The following is a 21515-nucleotide window of genomic DNA, read 5'->3' as shown; positions in this document are numbered from 1 at the left end:
AAATGCACCGAATTTATCCTACACTATAACCTTTGTAGACAGCACATACCAGCAAACTAATGGGACCGCAGTGGGCAGCTCTTTTGCGCCCTCTTATGCAAATTTAGCCATGGGCCTCAAAATACAGAATAATTATCCATTTGTCCCACACAGCAGGTTCTATAAACAATATATTGACGATCTAATAATCATCTGGAAAGATGATCCAAGTGGCATTCCTCTATTCATCGATTACCTTAATTGCAATCCAGTCAACCTGAAGTTTACCTATCAATCTGACCCTGCTCACATATTGTTTCTTGACTTGAACCTATACATTGAGAATATACTTATAAAAACAAAAACACATTTCAAACCTGTAGATGCTAGTGATGCTTGGATACCCACAATCACAAATTCGAGTAAATCCGGCCATAGTAGAATTGAAATCCGGATATGCTGCGATCATGGTCCAGATTTGAATCATAGCTCTGGATTAGACTCGGATTTTAGCTTTGATTAAATGTAGAATCCGTGATCATGGATTTGACTTTAACCACTTAAGCCTAACTGGACGAAAATTCTCGTCCAGTTAGGCTACGCGCACTCTCGCGGGTTGCGCGCGCTCCCGCAGGCCCCACCGTGCAGGCTCCCGCTGCCGGGCCCTATCCCAGAGATCAATATAAGGGATTATAGATCCCTTTCATTGATTGTACCCCCCCCCGGAGAAAAGCCGACAGCGTCTCTTCAGACGCTGGGGCTTTTCTGAGTTAAGAAAGTTCCTGGTCTTCTTTCTTCTTCCTGGGAGCGAGATCGATCGCTCCCAGGACTTTTTGACTGTGGCCATCTTGTGGCCAAATAGCAGACTACACCAAAAACCACTTTGTATTTAATAAATACATGTTTAAACATTTAAAATCCCGTTTACACCATTACACAACACCCAGATCGGGACCAATACTTATCAATATCTATCAATATTATTTATCCAAGGCAACACTACAGCCTCAATATAATAGGTGCTAACAGACGAGGTCTCAACCCATGTTATCATTTCTCTTCTTATGCTATAGTGAGCAAGTTAATTGTTATGTTAAACTAGTAGCCCTGGTATTCCACCCCTATCCTCCCCACTAACCCGTTACTTAATTGAATAAGCGTCATATGATTTCAGGAAGATACAAGTGGGTAAATGACAAAATGTGAATGTCTCCATATATCATGACGGCTACGCAGCTATGCTTACATGTGTCACAATATCTAGACACCACATATCAGATGTTGTAGTTATTAGAGTTTATAGTGCTAAATTAAGCTTCATAGCAAAAAGTATATCTATAAGCTGTATCAATATGGAATTATTTGTATTGCAATCATCTCAATGTCAACATTCTTTTCATTTTTATGTCAAACAGTTGTCTTTTCATCAAAATGTTTTCTTATTCTGTGATATGCTATGAAACTGAATAAAAAAAATATATATATATATATAAAAAAATCCCCTGTTTACATCCGACATAAAAAAATACCCACATAAAAGTTTTAATAAAAAATAAAATAAAGAATTACAATAATAAAAAAAAGACATAAATTGTTACCTAAGGGTCTGAACTTTTTAAATATTCATGCCAAAGGAGTATATCAATATGATTTAATAAATTATGGGCTTTTAAATAGTGATGGACGCAAATTGAAAAAATGCACCTTTATTTCCAAATTAAATATCGACGCCATACATTGTGATAGGGACATAATTTAAATGGTGTAATACGCAGGAGAAATGGGTAAATAAAGTACATGGGTTTTAATTATGGTAGCATGTATTAATTTCAAACTAGAATGGCCAAAAGCTGAGAAATAATGATTTTTTCCATTTCTTTCTTAATATTCCTGTTAAAATGGATTTAGAATAAATTAATTCTCAGCAAAATGTATCACCCACAGAAAGCCTAATTGGTGGCTGAAAAAACAAGATGTAGACCAATTCATTGTGATGAGTATTGATAAAGTTATTGGCAAATGAATGGGAGGTGAAAGTTACTCAGATGCAAAAAAATCTCAACCCTGTGGACTTAAGTGGTTACAGTTAATAGCAAAGCGCCCATACGTGCTACAATCACCAAAATTGCACGGATAAAGGTGATCAGTGGCTACAACATTTTTTTTTTTCAAAAAGACCTAATAGTTTTTGAAAAAATACATTTTAAAGTTTCAAATGAAAAAAATATTTGTGATTAAAAACTGCCAAAACCTTTAGCGGTTAATAGCAAAGCTCCCTTACTTGCTAGAAACACCAAATTTGCCAGATATGTTAAGAAGAATAGTGGGAACAAGAGGAAAACATTTTTTCAAAAATACTTTTTAGTTTTTGAGAAAATCAATTCTAAAGTTTCAAAGGAAGTTACAAAGGAAAAAAAAATATACATGTAATTGCAGTAAATAAATTAACTGTCATTCACAGCTATTACCGCATTTAAATATGTACTATTTTCCTTTGAAACTTTAAAATTGATTTTCTCTGGTTTTCAGGTGATAATCATGGATATTTATCCCATGATCACGGGCCGAATACATGGAATAACAGCTGAATTCAGTGATTGACTGCCGTGATCGATTCCCAATTACAGATTCGGATCACAATGTTGTATAGGGAAAAAAATGCTTGTGAATCATGGCTGTGAAGTGATCACGGATTGTATCCGAGCAACACTTGTAGATGCTAATAATGATATCCACTTTCACAGTTTCCATCACCGCCCCTGAACAAATAATATTCCTTACAATCAATACCGCAGGATTTTTAGAATTTGCAAAGACACCAAAGAATAGTACTCACAAGCCGCCAAACACTTACCCAGAAATTTGAAGCAAGGAAATACCCTATTAAACTACTTGCAGACACCAAAACTAAGGCAAAATGAGCCAACCCCGCCATCACCAATCCATCTAACCCTTCTGATCCTGCCCTGGACAATGTGATCCCCCCCCCCCCCCCCACTTCCCAATTAATTCGGATTCAGATACCGGATTTATGTGGAAATCCGGATAGCTATCTGCGGATAGTTGGCTGGCAATGCAGATATCCGCAGATATCCGCGGACATCCACAGAAATCCGACTATTGAGATAGGAGATGACGTCCCTGACATCATTGCGCCAAGCAGAGGGCTCCCAGGGGCTCAGTAACGATTGCGGAACTTTCTCCGTGATCAGCGCACAACGCGTGCGCTGACACGGTGGAAATCCTCCACAAGCGTATATTTGCAGGCACCCAGCAAAAGGTGCTACGCACCCGTAGAGGGAAAATTCCTGTCGGCAGATGGCGCTGGGGAGTGCAGAGGAACCAATCCTCTGTACCTCCACAAATGCCAGACAGGAATTGTACGAAGTGCAGAACGCAATCGCAAGAGAGGGGATTGGGAATGAGAACGAGCAAAGGGACAGGTTGTATGTGTGTGCGCCAACCTAGTTGCCACCCCGCGACAGTGCACACACAACAGCAGATACGAAACAGAAACGCGATCGCGAGAGGTGCGATCGCCAGACGTGACACAAGGCAGATCAGGACAGAATACGAGGTTAGCAAAGGCACAGCAAATAATACAATGAGGAGATACGGAAAATAACAAACGCTAGCTAACTGCGAACACCGCACTCATTCGCAACAGTGCACGCAGTTATGCGCGGTCTCCACGTGATAAGCACAATAGAGACAAGCACGCCTAACTAACCATTAACAGACAAACATGAAACAGAGGACGCGAGCGCTTGCTTAACGGTTACCTCACCGAGCCTCCAGCAAGCGTAGCAGACAAGACAGACACGCGAAAACAGGGACAAGCGAGAGATAGGATCCACAGCACTAGCGAAAGTGGCTAGCGCGATCCAGGTACAGAGTAGCAGAACAGAAGGATCCACAGCACTAGCGGAAAGTGGCTAGCGCGATCCCAGAAGACAGAACAGAAGGATCCACAGCGCTAGCGAAAAGTGGCTAGTGCGATCCAAGGAGACAGAACAGAAGGATCCACAGCGCTAGCGAAAAGTGGCTAGCGCGATCCCAGGAGACAGAACAGAAGGATCCACAGCGCTAGCTAAAAGTGGCTAGCGTGATCCAAAGAGACAGATCAGAAGAGATAGCTGGTAGCAACCGCTGCACCAGCTATACTCCAAGAACAGAGATCAGAACCATTTCCTGTCGACTACCGTTGGGACAGGACAATAGCAACAGAACAAACAAACAGATAAACAATCCTAACTGCACTAGGGAAAATCTGCCTAGCGCAGATTCAGGAATTACTCTAAGCTGATCTTCAAACAGAGAGTAAGGCTGACACCCCACCAGGAGTGTTACATAGGACGAAAGACCAGCGAAGCATTGTGGGAAAGACATAGTACTTATAGTACACGCCTCCAATGAATGAGGCCAGGCAATTTGCATCACAACGTATGCAAATTCCTCTGCAAGCACAAGCTGCAAAACTGACAGAAGCTCTTCTTTCCAGAGTCCTGCAGCATGCAACCCTAAACAATGGTCAAAAAGCTGCCAGCCTGCACAGGCAGCTGAGCAGATCATCACAGGCTCCCAGCAGAAGCCCTAGCAACCACTCACAGGAGGGAACCCTGGCTAGCCCCACCTGACCTCACTGAGCTGATCAGAGGGCTCCCAGCCTTAGCCCTGGCACCCAATCACAGAAAGGAACCCTGGCCAGGCCCCCCTGTATAACAAGGAGGGCTGCCATGATGAGAAATATCATCCTTGCTTGTGAATGATCACTTAGAGACATGCTCCAGTGCTGCTGGCCTAGCAAGTGCTGTATACAGTGATAAACCTAAAGCTGTTCAGTGATTAACCCCTTCACTATCACTACACTATTGTTATAATGTTAATTAGCTTAATTTCATTGTGTGACTGTCAGAGTGTGTGCTGCATGGCTGCTGCAGCTGCTATGTGTCTGTCTGTGTGTGTGCTGTGCACAGACCAGGCCAGCTGCTGCCTGCTGGCCAATATTAGCCTTAGCTAGCTACAGTATAGGTTAGGTTAGGGATTAATGAATATGATTACTGTGTTATTGTGTGTTTAGTACTGTAGTACTGCAGTCAGTGCTAGTAGTTGTTAGAGTAGTAGTACTACTGTGTTAGCTTACTACAGGACTGCTGTGCTGCTGAGCAGTGCCAGTGTGACAGTTAGTGTCCTCTCCTCTGCTGTCTGACTGTCACTTGGCACGTGACCCTTGGCTTTTGGCACTTGTACCGTGTAGCGTGGCACTTGGCACTTTGCACTTGGCATGTGGCACGTGGCACTTGGAACGTGGCACTTTGCACTTGGCACGTGGCACTTTGCACTTGGCATGTGGCACTTTGTACTTTGCACTTGACATGTGGCACTTTGCACATGGCATTTTGCAAAGTGCCACGTGCCAAGTGCAAAGTGCCACATGCCAAGTGCCACAAGCCACTGCCAAGTGCTACGTCCGGCATGCTCCTGGCAGTCATTACACCTGCTGCTGCTGCATTGCCCTGCTCTTGCTGCCTTTGCTGCTCCCACCGCCAGGGTGCCACAGGCCACTGCTGCTGTGCTGATACCACCTATATTTAACCCAAAACACAATTGCTGCATAATTTTTTTGAGGTGTCTGGGCTGAAAACTGCCATGTCCCAGTTGTGCGATTGGACTTTGGACACAATGTGGGCTGCACGACCACTGTCTGGAACCTAGTCCTGATGTTAATTGACAGCCATTTTTTTTGGGGGGGAGGGATTTTAAGTCCCCACATCATCAATTAGCATTCCCCTTTAAAAAATAATGATGCTGCATGCCTCATTTACCCTAATAAAAAGTTTTTAAAGCAATTTAAAGGCCACTTCCGGCTTTTCTATCCAGACATCCGAATTTGCCCCGATACCCCGGATACTGAGGTCAGATATCCAATTCGCATTCGGATTAGAAAATTTTGAACTCAGATATCCGACTCGAATCAGATATCTGGGTATCTGGATCCGGATCCAATCCGGATTTTGAAAAGGGGTATCCGAGCAGCACTGGATACAGGTTCTGAAAACCCTTACGTGTGTTTTAAACAAACAGCTGGAAAAAACCTACTAATCACCAACAACAATATACTTTTTTACCCAGCCCTCTCTCTTTAAACCTTTTATGCATTTTTCTCTCTTGATCTTATTAGAACACAAATGCTGGGGCTCCATATATTTCATTATTCACCTTATTTATAGTACTGTAACGATTGCGGAATAGTTTCCGTGGTCAGCGCACAAGATGCGCGCTGACACAGCGGAAAACCTCCACAAGCGTATAATTTAGGTAGAACCCAGGTTAGGTGCAATGCACCGGTAGAGGGCAATTCCCACCGGCAGATGGAGCTGTGGAGTGCAGACGAGCACCACCTCTGCACAGCCACAGATGCCAGTTGGGAATTGTATGAGCAGGAGCAAGCAGGGCAGAATAGCCCTCAAAGAGAGAGAGTACAGAGACAGGATTAATGTGTGTCCCCCAATCTAGTCGCCACCCAGCGACGGTGAACAAAAGTGGGAACGCAATCGCAAGAGATGCGATTGCCAGAAGTGACACAAGGCTGAACAGAACAGAGCACGAGAGTAGCAAAGGCACAGCAAACAACAATGAGAAGATAAAGAAAATAACAAACGCTAGCTAAACGTGAACACCGCACTCATTCGCAACAGCGAACGCGTTTCTTCATGATCACTGCGCGTTAGGCGCCCAGTGATAAGCGTGCCACCCTAACTGACCAATGACACACAAACACAAAATAGAGAACGCGAACGCTTGCTAAACGATTACCTCACCGAGCCTACAGCAAGCGTACGTATCAGACAAGAAAGACAGACAGACAGGTGGGGCTGCCAGTAGCAACCGCTGCTCTGGCTAACACCCTTAAGGCAGATATACAGAAGGAGGCACTGCCATTACCACTAGGGCAAGTGCAATCCAGACAGATAAACAGAAGGGGTCACCAGTAGCAACCGCTGCTCTGGTTAACACCCCAAAGGCTGAGATACAGAAGGAGGCACTGCCACTACCACTAGGGCAAGTGCAATCCATACAGATGGAGCAGCCAGCAGCAACCACAGCTCTGGCCTACACTCCCAGACAGACAGAATGATTCCCTGTTGACCGCCGCTGGCGACAAGGCAATCAAGGCACAGAAGGAAGCACTGCCACTACCATTAGGGCTAATGCAATACAGACAGATGAACAGAAGGGGCTACCAGTAGCAACCGCTGCTCTGGTTAGCACCCCCAGACAGACAGAACGATTTCCTGTCGACCGCCGCTGGCGACAGGACAATTGCAGCAGATAGACAACACAGGCAAAACAGATAATGCAACCTAACTGCACTAGAGGAGCTGCCTAGTGCAGTCCCCCAGAATTACTCTAAGGTAAATAGAGATGTTGCAAACTGTTCGCTCGGCGAACATCTCTGGGGCTTTTACTACTTCCGGGTCGCTCTGACCCGGAGTAGTACGCCTGCACTGCCCGGCGAGGCGCTTCCTAGATCGCGCTCCTGTTGCCGGGCACTCTCTGCGCATGTGCGTGACGTCGTTCATGACGTCACGCACATGCGCAGAGAGTGCCCGGCAACAGGAGCGCGATCTAGGACGCGCTTCACCGGGTAGCACAGGCGTACTACTCCGGGTCAGAGCGATCCGGAAGTAGTAAAAGCCCCATGCATTCAGAGATGTTCGCCGGCGAACGGTTTGGGAACCGTTCGCTACATCTCTAAAGGTAAACTTTAACAAACAAACAGGGCTGATACTCTAGGAGAGTTCATCAGTAACAAACCATGAAGGTGACCAGCAAAGGATTCTGGGAAAACATGGTATTTATACTGCCAGCCTTCAAAGGAGGCAGGTAGGCAATTTGCATAACGAATGTATGGAAATTCCTCAGCAGCAGAGCAGGTCTGAAACTTGCAAAGCAAAGACAGGTCTCTTTTCCAGAGACCTGCAGCCCTCAGACTTAAGGAATAGTCAAACAGCTGTCTGTCTGTGCAGACAGCTGAGCGGATCATTACAAGTACCTACGGTTTGTGTTTTATTCTTTTTTTACTCCATTTTATCTTTATGATTGTCTTAGATGTTATTATTTGTATGGTCTCATTGTTATTAATTGTACCCTCTTTACACATTTTTTATATAATGCATAGTATCCCCTATTGCCAAAATAATTTTTGTATCACCCTTATTAGATGTATTAATTTCTTTCACTAATCTTTATAATAAATGTAGATCTTCACCATTCTAATACAGGACAGGACCACAAAAATGGCCTTTGAAATGGCCATTAGTTCATACACAAACTAAAAGATGATCTAACAATTGTCTTAAAGTGAATCCGAGATGAAAAACTAACTTTTACAAGTGACTTGTCTATATATCTTATCTAAAGTTTAGAGAGTTTACACAGCAAATCTGTCTGCATACAGCTTCAACAGTATATGATGATTTATTCCTGTGATACAATGGGGGCAGCCATGTTCTGTTTGTCATTATTACACAGGTAATCTGCAACTGCATCTCCACCCCTAAGCCTGTGAAAATTCACTCCCCCTCCCCTCTGCCTGTGAAATCTCTGGCTAGTAACCTCCTCCTCCTGCCCAGACTGAGCTCCCATAAGCCCTTGCTACATAGGTCTGAGTGCCTTGGCATTTTGGAGAAGCTGTGGGCGAGGCTTGTTTAGTTTATAGGGAATTAGAGTATTAAAAAAAAAAAAAAAAGTATTTGGCTTGAGGAATGCCCTATAAACTATACGTAAGGAACACGATTATGCAATGAGGAAAAGTTCATCTCGGAACCACTTTAAGGTTTACCTAGAGCTGCACTGATATATTGATTCATACACCTTGCCCACAAGAGGGCCCCCTCACACTAGTATTTTTACACCAGCAAGTTTATACAGATTTACCATTACTAATCTGTTTTTTTTTCTTTTCCCACTATTTGCCTGTTCTTTTTTCCTCCCTCCCCCTGTAATTTACCACCTTTATTACCTAGACAAAGTAGAGGTGAGCATACTTGAACGAAAAAACACAGGAACACTGGGAGCCCAAATGGTGCAGTACGTCACAAATGATAAAAGAAACAAAAAAATATGAGGGTACTAACAAAGGGAGGTTGCAAAGGGGCAACCAACCACTGCAGGGAGGTGAAGATCAATAAACCCGACTCCACTCGGGGTCCAGGCTAGCCAGAGATGGTCTTTTTTTTTTTTTAAAGGCCCCAGGAGCCCGTAAAGGCGGGGTATACAATGCACAACAGGATAAAATGAAATTGCCTCACTGTGTAAAGAGCCAAAGATTTGAGCGTCCAAAAAGGTGCTCAAGACTTTGGCTCTTTACACAGTGAGGCACTTTATTTGGCCTGAGGAAGTGGGCAGGGACCCACGAAACCCGTTGCCAGTGCAATTAAAGTTCATTTTATATGAATTTGTCCCCATTGAGGTAAACAATCCTCAAACTTTATTTATTTTATTGTTTTTAATTCATTTTATCATTCTCTGGGCACCTTTTTATCCTGTTGTACCTTTATTACCGGTCTTTCTCTTCTCCCTCCTTCTGTCCCCCACGTCTTTTCCCTCATGGTATCGATGCCCACAACACACCTTTTCTTATTAATTCCTTTTTTTTTTTAAATAAATTTTACTTTTTCTATTCCCCCTAGGTAAATACCACTTCAGATACAAAATAGCCATATTGCTGGCAATAGTATTATATTTTAATCAAATTACATGCGCCTTCTCAGCAGCCCTTAACCTCCCTAGCATTCTGATAATGCGCAGCCGCACGGCAGTGCATGGTTTTTTACACTTAACTTTTTTTTAATCATGTAGCTAGCCTAGCGCTAGCTACATGATACCCCCCTCCCAGCGGAATCCCACCCACCCCTCCGATCGCCGCCGGCAATTATGGCCTTCAGGAGATTCCGTTCTGAACGGGATCTCCATCAGGGCTTCCCCCGTCGCCATAGCGATGGCCGGAATGACGTCATCGACGTCAACGATCCACCCATCAGCGCTGCCTGGCACTGATTGGCCAGGCAGCGCACGGGGTCTGGGGGGGGGGGCGCTTGTTATGCGCCGGATAGCGGCGCATCGGCGGCGAGCGGCGGCGATCGTCTACAACACGCAGCAAGCAAAGTGCTTGCTGCGTGTTTTAAAAAAAATTATTAAAATCCGCCCACCAGGGCCTGAGCGGCACCCTCCGGCGTCTCTGGACGAGCCCAGCTCGTCCAGAACGCTCAGGAGGTTAACAAAAATGGCCACTGGAACTTTATCTATGCCACCGCACATGCGTGTGATGTCATACGGCCCGCGATCTCATCACTATCCACCCAATAGCATGGCCACAATCTTTAGCACCCTCCCCATTGTTTAATTAGCCACCAGGTATGTATAATAAGGGCACATCCATGCTGTTACCATCACAGAGGCTCTTGGCACAGACCTGGATGGCATTTAGGTAAGTTGTTCATAATAAACCCCTCTCTCTCCCTTTTCATTACAGACTATACCTCCTACCATCAGCCAGCAATATTCTCACACTTGCCTCCTGATCACTATTCCCCCTTACAAGATTTTTCTATCTTTACCCCTGCAGCCACCACACTTTCTCTCATTTTCCCTATTATGTTTAAATTTTCTCAGTAGAAAACTTTTATCCTGCCCACCTCGATCACTGTTACATAATTTTCTAAAATAAAATATACAAAGAATGCACTAACAACAAAGGTATAACAATCGGTGGTGCGCTAATCAGATCAACAAACTGCAATTATATATATTATGAAACAGCGCACATATGGAGTCCAGCATGAATTTCAGACCCTAAGTCCACAAGTCCACTATGATGCTTGACTCGCAGCTGTAACTCATGCATTAGATTGCCTTTACAGTGTGTACCACCACACCCTTAAGATGGGACACTCACTGCTAAAAAATGACCCACTATCAGATTGGGTCCACAGCACCTGCAGGGATATCAAGGCCTCCCTCTGCCTGTCATCATGATCACCACCGGTCCACTTCACAAATCCAACTGCAGCTCCATATCAATATGCACCTCAAAACAAACCAATAGGCTCCATAGTGTAAAACCAAAGTGGCAGCTGCAGGACCAGCGACGCAGTATTGCGTCGCCAGCTGCAGGCTGATTAATCAGGAAGCAGCCGCTCGTGCGAGCGGCTGCTTCCTGTCAATTCACGGCGGGGGGCTCCGTGAATAGCCTGCGGGCCGCCGATGGCGGCTCGCAGGCTAAATGTAAACACAAGCGGAAATAATCCGCTTTGTTTACATTTGTACGGCGCTGCTGCGCAGCAGCGCCGTAAGGCAGATCGGCGATCCCTGGCCAATCAGCGGCCGGGGATCGCCGCCATGTGACAGGAGACAGCCTGTCACTGGCTGCACAGGACGGATAGCGTCCTGTGCAGCCAGGCTTACCAGGGGGGGCCAGGTAGGAGAGGGAGGGGGAGGATTTCGCCGCGGAGGGGGGCTTTGAGGTGCCCCCCCCCCCGCAACACCTGGCAGGCAGGAGCGATCAGACCCCCCCAGCACATCATCCCCCTAGTGGGGAAAAAAGGGGGGCGATCTGGTCGCTCTGCCTGCACGCTGATCTGTGCTGGGGGCTGCAGAGCCCACCCAGCACAGATCAGCTACAACAGCGCTGGTCCTTAAGGGGGGGTAAAGGGTGGGTCCTCAAGTGGTTAAAGTTTATTAAAAAGTTATACATACATTTTTGCAGGCTCTACCCCGATCGTAGGTCGTCCGGCAGGCTCTCAGCGGCGCTGTCTTGCCGGACTCCGGATCTAGCGTATCACGCCGACCTCACTTTCGCCTTCCGCGTTCCACCTACACGTGTCTCAGGCACGAACGGTTTCGTCACTTCTGGTGACTCATCAGGGGCATGATGGGTCACCAGAAGCTAGCTACCTATACTGGAGCAACTGCTACTTAAGATCCGCACCATCAAAAAAGTCCATCTTTGTTAAAGTATCAAAATCATAAAAACATAGTAAAACAGCGTGGGAAAATGGCATATCTGCCATTTTCCCACGCTGTTTTACTATGTTTTTATGATTTTGATACTTTAATAAAGATGGACTTTTTTGATGGTGCGGATCTTAAGTAGCTGCTGTTAACACTCGGTGCTCCAGAGTGGATCCTTGCACATCATATTGTGACCATTGGTGCTATAACAATCTTGATCTAACCATACTGGAGCAACTGTATTATCTATTCTGGGGCCACCTATACTTGGCTACCTACCTATACAGATGGTGAAAAATTTCTGGTGCTTCGCTTCTCACAAGTTTGCCTCAGGCAGCAAAAAGTCTAGAACTGGCCGATTGGGTATAGCTATAATAAGTAATACTGTATATATTGTCTGGCTCGTTCACCTGCATTGCCACCTGCAAAGCTTCCCAGCACCAACTTGTACTTCTCAGATTCTCCTAGAATTTTGAAGGAACTGTATTTAGCAGAATATCTCACAAAGTCCGAGTCTTGGAGATCCACCCTCAGCTCCCAGGTTCCTGAAATGACATCACATGGTTAATGATACACTAGTAACAAACAATGATAAAATGTAGCTCTAACAAGCACTAGATTGTAAGCTTACGAAAGCAAGGGACTCTCACCCTTTTGTGTTTTGGAATTTGTTATTCATTGTATTCATCATGTTACATTTGTCACTGTAATTTATATGTCTACCAATTCTATATTTTGTACTAGTGTCTATATTTGGTGTATACCATTGTCTGTACTATTATGTATCCCTTTTTTTGTTTTTACTTTGTAAAGCACTATGGTATGTTGGCACATTACAATGAGTGGTCAAAAAATTAGAGACAGCCTCTAATAACAAGTTGGTCCACCTTTAGCTCTGAGCACAGCCAATATTTTTATTGGAATAGACTCGACAAGATGCTGATACCGTTGCTGAGGAATGTTGGCCCATGCTGACATAATGGCAGCTCTAAGTTGGGTTATATTGGACGGTGGCGTTTCCAAGCTTTGAAGTGATCTTTCGACTTAGTCCCACAAATGCTTGATAGGATTGGGGTCAGGGGATTGAGCTGGCTATAGTAGCAGGTTGAAATCTGATTGATGTTGCTAAAACATATTTGAGACTGATTGAGCAAGGTGGCAAGGGCCCACAACAGGAGTCTTTTTCTATATTTCTGTGATACCAAAGGCACTCTTTATGGTCTCCTGCTGCTGGGGCCCATCCTTTGCAAAGTCTGTCTTGTTGTGCGTTGGGATGTGCTTTGTGATGCACCTGCATTGAATTCAGCTGTACTTTGTTGTGTTGTCGCCCTTCTGTTGCTGCGGACTATGCGTGCTACTCGTCTTTCACCTCTCTTGTTCACCAGCCATTTTCGACCAGAACAGTCCTTATCGCTTGAAGATTTCTTTTTGGAGAAAAACTGGTGAACTGGTGTCTATATCTTCTGGAGAAGTGAGCAATTACCTCTCTTTTTTATTATATATTTTTTTTATTTGCATTTAAAAATACCAAAATAGAACATACATTTGGCGCCTCTAACCTACCCACTACCAGTCGGACATCCTTTGGAGGTAATAGCTTTGCAGTTTTTATGGAAAGTATATCGTACTACAGGAGAGCGACCATCCAGTAACCAGCAGCACCTGGAGTACCGAGCAGGGATGGTTAGTTTCCTGCAGGCCTATACGGTGGTTGCAGGAACTGCAACCCACCTTTGTGAGTATATATTTATATGATTTTATCCTCCCTATACCTAACGATACTCCACCATTGGGCTCCCAGTCTCTCCCTACTTCTCACCTAGGTATTCTTGGCCCTTACAAGAATCACCAAAAGGAAAAAAAAAAACCTATGGCACAATAACGGTATCGTACCATCGTGCAAGAGCTCTCTGCACGGACCCGGGCGACTTGGACTAGGCTGCAGCAGCAATTTATGGTAAAACGGAAGAGGATGGAGGAGAATGAGCATGATGACTGCATCTAATACATGCCTGCTCCTCCCGTTTTTTAACACGTTTTTCAGCACTGGTATCCTTTAAAGTTCAGGCAGAGATCAACATTTGCTGGAAGTGGAGATGACATTTATTAACAAAATATTATCTGATCTAACAATGAAATTCCCCTCTTCTTACAGCTGCGTTTAGTCATAATTAATTTTTTTGTCATAAGTTCTCCAGTAAATTCTGATCCATGCTGCTCCAAATTCTGCTCATAACCCCCCTCCCCCCAACACAACCACTTCTTCCTGCCCCATGTGTAGTAGATTTATTTCTATAAGATCAGAACCTAGACTGTAGTGTAAGTGGCCATTACCTGAAGATGTTAGCTGATGAATATTGTCGTTCCCCAACCAGAACTCTGTCAGATGACTGCCAAACCCCGTCTTGTAAGCCTCCCAATCTCGATAGAAATCAACAGAACCATCCACACGTCTCTGGAAAACCTAGAATCAGTGTAATTGATTAAACTGCGCACAAAATGCTTTAAAAACTAAACATGGTAAGCAATTTCTCCCAGAAAGAGTCTATTGTTCCTATAGGTGGCACTATTCATTTTCGACAAGTCAGTCAAGCTAAGACACGGGGCCATATGTAATACAGGGTGATACGAGGGTTGCAGTGTGCAAGCTTCTTATCAGTGGTGCTCATCCAATATTCGGGTATCCGAACTACCCAGATAATCCGAACTTTTTCCACTATCCGAACTTTGAATAGGAATTCAGATATCTTTGTAAATCCGGATAGCACTATCCGAGCAAACTCGGATTTCTATGTGAAAATCCGAAACGAAATCCAGGCGGATAGTTAATTAGGATATCCGAGCAGAATCAAAAATCCCTTCAATGGTAAAAATCCCTGAGAGAGAGAGAGAGAGAGAGAGAGAGAGAGAGAGAGAGAGAGAGAGAGAGAGAGAGGTGGGTTGCATCAAGGGGCAACCAACCACATGAGGAAGGTGCAGAAAACTAGCCCATCTCCACTCCGGTATTTCCAGATATGGCTGGATGCAAGGTGGTTGCACTCTTCAAAAAGAAAGCTGGTACTGCAGATGGCCAAGGTACTGTAGTCCATAGGCGCCCCCCTCCCCCCACCCCTCCTGGCCATGTAGGGGCAGGTGGATATGGCACAAAAAGGGTCAAGAGGCGCCCAGGATAGACAAAACTTTGTTAAAAGCAAATTCAAATGGAAAAAGGTTGGAGGTGGTCTCCGAATGACGCAACCATTTGTACACAGAGGTGGATTTCATTTGCACAGGCTGACAACACTGGTCAGGATTTACCAGGAAATTCATTTGCTGGCTTCACAGTAATGTGAAAAGAGCCTTGCTCAGGTGAATTACAGCTATTTACCTGGGTGTTACTCTTAGCTGTCAAACAATGGTCAATGAGGTTATTTGCTGTGGAGATGTCTTTCAGCACCACAACACTGCTGCCTTGATCCTCCGGGAGACCCACCCTTCTGTTTCTGTCATTCACTGTTCGCTGCTTGCTACTACTACCGTCACAATGCTGGCTAGCACTCACTTGACATCTGTCGCTACATTTCAGGCTCCCCTGACACCATGAACCCCCCCCCTTCCCCCGGCGCTCTGTGCCAACCTGCCAGGACTGCTGCCACCGTTCTCCCCCTGCTTCTTAAAATACTAAAGCCTGGAGCCTTGACAAAAGCATCTTTAAGCCTTCGGTTGAAGCTCCACATTGGTCCACCTGGTGGATCAAATAGAATGCTCCTGCTTCTCTCTGAGGAGGATTCACACTGGTCCACTTAGTGGACCAACAGGGCTTCCAGATACCAAAAAAAGAAAGGCACTGTTGGATGATATGGACTTTTCACCTGCCCTGAGCAAGTTCTCCTAAGCATTGTCTTTACCATTCAATAATAATTAGAATTTCTTTGTGGATGGAAAAAAAGATTGAGACCTGGATTTATACTTCTACACCCTATAATTCTATTTATTTTTTTCCAAGGATGGCTGTCCCTGCTGCTTTAATAATGGGGTGAGTGTGGTTATATTATGTACTAGCTGATTGCCCGGCGTTGCACGGGTATTTATTTGGCTGGCGTTGGCTCTGCCCACTTTTTCTAACCCTAACACACAATTACTCAATGATTGAGTTTGTGAGCTTTGCAGTCTTTGGTATCAATAATTTGCATTGAAATGAAAAAAATGTTTGTGGCTCCACACCCTTTTCTGAATTTGAACCCCAGTCACCCAATAACCAACTGTACCAGGTTTGAGACCTGTGCCATTAACAGTGCATGAATGGTAGCAATTAAATATCCCCCTTGAAAAGCAATAGGTGAAGTTTGATTCACTTTTGTAGGCTCCACCCACTGTTCTGAATATTAATCCCAGTCACCCAGTGACCAGCTGTGCAAAGTTTAAGAACCCTGCCATTAACAGTGTAAGAATGGCTGCAGTTTCATTTTCACAGTAAAATTTGTACAGGCGTTGCCTGTGTATGTATTTGACTGGTGTTGCCTCCGCCCACTTTCTAACCCTAACGCACAAACACTCAATGACCATGTTTGTGAGCTTTGGGGTCCTTGGCATCAATAATTTGTTTATTCCCATAGAAATTAAACAAATCAGATTGGCTGTTTGTGGCTTCACCCCCTCTCCAGCATTTGAACCCCAGTCACCCAATGACCAACTGTAGCAGGTTTGAGGCATCTGCTATTAACAGTGTAAAAATGGCAGCAATTTAAATATTCCACTTAAATATCAACAGGTGAATTTTGATTGGCTATTATAGGCTCCACCCACTTCCCTGAATATGAATCTCAGTCACTCAGTGACCATCTGGGCAAAGTTTGGGAACCCTGCCATAAACAGTGTAAGAAGGGCTGCAGTTTACACTTTCCCAGTGCAATTTGTTTTTGGCTCCGCCCACTTTTTGTCACCTGGACACAAAGTCACTACTCAATGACCAAGTTTGTGAGCTTTGGGGTCCTTGGCATCAATAATTTGTATTTTCCCATGAAATGAAACAAATCTGATTCACTGTTTGTGGCTCTGTCCCCTTTTCTGAATTTGAACCCCAATGACCAACTGTACCATGTTTGAGGCTCGTGCCATCAACAGTGCAAGAATGGCAGCAATTTTAATATTCTCCTTGAAAATCAAAAGGTGAATTTTGATTGGCTGCTGTAGGCTCTACCCACTTTCCTGAATATTAGTCCCAGTCACCCAATGGCCAACTGTGTCACGTTTAAAAAACCTGCCAATGACAGAATGGCTGAAATCAATGTAACAAATCTGATTGGCTGTTTGTGGCTCCACCCCTTTAGTGAATTTGGACCCCAGTCACCCAATGACTGACTGTATCAAGTTTGAAGCCTCTGGCATTAACAGTGTAAGAATGGTAGCAATGTGAATATTCCCCTTAAAAATCAATAGGTACATTTTAATTGGCTGTTGTAGGCTCCACCTATATTTCTGAATATTCATCCCAGTCAACCAGTGGCCACTGGCCAATTGTGTAAAGTTTGGGAACCCTGCCATGTTAAAAATGTAGTTGTTGGCACCGCCCACTTTTTCTAACCTTGACATACAGTCACTCAATTATCAAGTTTATCAGCTTTGGGGTCCTTGGTATCTATACTTTGTATATTCCCATTGAAAAATAAACAAATCTGGCTGTTTGTGGTTCCGCCCCCTTTCTGAATTTGGACCCCAGTCACCCAGTGACCAACTGTACCAGGTTTGAGGCATCTGCTTTTAACAGTATAAGAGAATGGTAGCAGCTTAAATTTTCTCTTTGAAAATCAAAAGGTGAATTTTTATTGGCTGTTGTAGGCTCCACCCACCTTCCAAAATCTTAATCTCAGTCACCCAATGACCAACTGTGCAAAGTTTGAGAACCCTGCCATTAACGGTGTAAGAATGGCTGCAGTTTATATTTTCCCAGTAAAAGTTGTTTTTGGCTCCGCCCACTTTTTGTAACCTTGGCACACAGTCACTCAATGACCAATTTTGTGAGCTGTCAGGCTCCTGGCATCAAAAATGTGTGAATGGAAGCAGTTTATCCACCAAGGAAATCTGATTTGCTGTATGTGGCCCTGCCCCTTTAGTGAATTTGGACCCCAGTCACCCAATGACCGACTGTAGCAAGTTTGAAGCCTCTGCCATTAAAAGTGTAAGAATAGCAGCAGTTTCAATATTCCCTTTGAAAATCAATAGGTGAATTTTCATTGGATGTTGTAGGCTCCACCCATTTTCTTGAATCGTAATTGCATTCACCCAGTGACCAACTGTGCCAAGTTTGAGAACCCTGCGATTAACAGTCTAAGAATGGCTGCAGTTTACATTTTCCCATTTAAAATGAACGGCTGAAATTTGATTGGCTGTTTTATGCTCCGCCCACTTTTCCTAGATTTGTAACCTTGGTCACCAAGTGACCAACTGTGCCAAGTGTGGGGACTGTGGCTTGATTACTGTGAGAATGACAGCCTTTTACATTTTTTCCATTGACTTGAATGGGTGAAATCTGATTTGCTGTTTGTAGCTCCGCCCAGGTGTGCAGGGGGGCCGCGAGACCCCCAGAACATATCATCCCAGGTAGTAAGGGATCTGTGTACCAAGTTTCGTTCAAATCGGTCAAGCCGTTTTCGCGTGATCGCGGCACATACACACATACATACATACATCCGATTTTATATATATAGATTCTGAAACCGAACTTGTAAATTATTGGAAGAGTAAAGAGGTACATACAATCCAGCCTCCTCCATCAGTGTCCATGTCACACAGGACCTCCAATGGTTGCTCTCCATCCGGGTATATGGTGTACCAGTCACTCATGGTGAAGCCTTTATCCAGTAACTCCTTACAGTTTCTCACAACTAAAGAATGTGAAAAGTAAATCACACTGGAATAAGTAATACAAATAAATATAACATGTACTGTTTAAAGGATACCCGAAGTGACATGTGACATGATGAGATATACATGGGTATGTACAGTGCCTAGCACACAAATAACTAGGCTGTGTTCCTTTTTTTATTTCTCTGTCTGAAAGAGTTAAATATCAGGTATGTAAATGGCTGACTCAGTCCTCACTCAGACAGGAAATGACTACAGTGTGACCCTCACTGATAAGAAATTCCCCTTTTTATCTCTTTCTTGCTCTCAGAAGCCATTTTCTGCTAGGAAAGTGTTTAATAGTTGGAATTTCTTATCAGTGAGGGTCACACTGTAGTCACTTCCTTTCTGAGTCAGGACTGAGTCAGCCATTTACATACCTGTAATAACTCTTTCAGACAGAAAAAGAAAAAAAAGGAACACAGCATAGTTATTTGTGTGCTATGCACTGTACATACATATGTCTATCTCATCATGTCACATGTCACTCCGGGTATCCTTTAAAGAGAACCCGAGGTGGGATAATATTATGCTAGTGGGGCACAGAGGCTGGTTGTGCACACTAACACCAGCCTCGGTTGCCCTATGGTGTGCCTCAAAGACCCCCCTGTGCGCCGCTATACCCCCGCAGTGCTGGCGACACGCAGCGTGTCGCCAGCACAATGTTTATCTAATCGCTGTCTGTCAGCGCCGCTCCCCCGCCTCCTCCGTATCGGCGCTACCCGCCGCGTCACTCACTTCCCTCCAATCAGCGGGAGGGAAGGGACACAGGCGGGTAGAGCCAATAAGGAGGAGGCGGGGGAGCGGCGCTGACAGACAGCGCTTAGGTAAACATTGTCGCCAGCACTGCGGGGGTATAGCGGCGCGCAGGGGGGGTCTTTGAGGCACACCATGGGGCAACAGAGGCTGGTGATAGTGTGTACAACCAGCCTCGGTGCCCCACTAGCATAATATAATCCCACCTCGGGTTCTCTTTAAAGATGTAGAGAAGATTTTATATACACATTACTATATATGCAAAAATAGGTCTCAATAATTTTTTTGCAAAAACTATTAAAACTTTTAATTTGGGTATAGAAATGACCCTGTATGGAACTAGAGATGGCTTGAACCTCCGATTTTCGGTTCACGAACCTCGAACGCGAACTTCCGCAAAAGTTTGTTTCGCACGAACTTTCGCGAACTGCAATAGACTTCAATGGGGATGCGAACTTTGAAAACTAGAAACATTTATGCTGGCCAGAAAAGTGATGGAAAAGATGTTTCAAGAGGTCCAACACCTGGAGGGGGGCATGGCGGAGTTGGATAGACGCCAAAAATCCCGGGGAAAAATCTGGATTTGAAGCAAAGCAGCGTTTTAAGGGCAGAAATCACATTGCATGCTAAATTGGAGGCCTAGAGTGCTTTAAAACATCTTGCATGTGTATACATCAATCCCCCCCCCCCCCCCCCCCCCCCCCGAGACACTCATATAGCCGGCGGAGAGAGGCAGAGAGAACAGATGGCATTGCTCTGAACTAAGGCAGTCACACTAAAAAATTTCCAAACCGCTGAGCCCCCCTGGGGTGACGGCACTATGGTGGCATCAGCAGCTGACCTTGAAGGGCATGTTAGCTGGCTGTCCATAGGTGGCGATACATGGCGCCGGACACTGCCACCAGCTGTTTCTGACGACGAGCTCCCCCTGCTTCTTTCAGCAACTCGTCTCCTCCTACCCCTCTCTGGCTCCCCCTCTGAACTGTCCCCTTGGTCATCTTGTCTCTTAGGATTCCAGTCCCACGTGGCATCTGTATCATCATAATCTTTCTCCCCAGCTTTGCTTGCCTCAGGCACCTCACAAACTGCACCAACAGCAGGTACTTCATCCTCCTCCTCCTCACACGTTACGTCCATAGTGTCGCCTAACTCACACATAGGAGGTGGTGTAACTTGCTTAGCGCCTTCATCTTGTTGTAACAATAATGCCTGTGAATCAGTTAATTCCCCACCAAATAACTCCTGTGAAGTGTCAAATACAGCGGATGTGGTGCTTGTAGTAGCGCTGGTGGCTGCGGAAGAAGAGGTGTTCTGTGTTAAATAGTTAACCACGTCCTGACAATCTTGGGAGTTGATGGGATGTGCCTTCTTCTGAGCACTGTACTTTGGTCCAGGGTCGCACGAAATCACGTCAGCACGACCTCAAACAGACCTGCTGGGTAGCCTACCTCTGGGTCTGCCCCTGCCTCTGCCTCTACCTGTTTTGTACATATCAGGGGGGATGAAGTGTAAGGTATGCACTGACTTGACTAATACAATGTGCAGTCACACAGGTGCAGTGAAAGGTATGCAGAGACTGGTATTACAATACAATGTGCAGCTGTCACACAGGTGCAGTTAACAGGTATGCACGGACTGGTATATTACACAGCGTGCGGTAACACAGGTACTGTGAACAATTATGCAATGACTGGTATTACAAATTTGCATCTGTTACACACACAGGTACTGTGAACAGGTGCAGTTACTGGTGGTAGATAACACTGCGTGTGCTCACGTAGGTAGGTAATTAGGTAGGTAGGTGCACTGAACAACAACAGGTGGGTATGCAGTGATTGTTATTACAAATTTGCAGCTGCCTGTCACATACACAGGTAGTCACT

The 21515-nt window shown here is 44.8% G+C and overlaps 1 protein-coding gene across 1 annotated transcript in view; it reads right to left on the bottom strand.

The window, feature by feature from the left end:
• Positions 1-21515, bottom strand: part of LOC137527923 (ficolin-1-like) — a 46204-nt gene that overhangs the window by 4597 nt on the left and 20092 nt on the right. Inside the window, exons 4-6 of the mRNA XM_068248990.1 lie at positions 18730-18857; positions 14329-14458; positions 12405-12539 (exon numbers count right to left, since the gene is read on the bottom strand). Of these exons, the coding sequence (XP_068105091.1) occupies positions 12405-12539; positions 14329-14458; positions 18730-18857 (393 nt within the window). The remainder of the gene's footprint in view (positions 1-12404; positions 12540-14328; positions 14459-18729; positions 18858-21515) is intronic.

Source organism: Hyperolius riggenbachi, chromosome 8, assembly GCF_040937935.1.
Source record: "Hyperolius riggenbachi isolate aHypRig1 chromosome 8, aHypRig1.pri, whole genome shotgun sequence".
In the NCBI taxonomy this organism is placed as follows: Eukaryota; Metazoa; Chordata; class Amphibia; order Anura; family Hyperoliidae; genus Hyperolius; species Hyperolius riggenbachi.
This window is presented reverse-complemented; position numbering and strand designations above follow the sequence as displayed.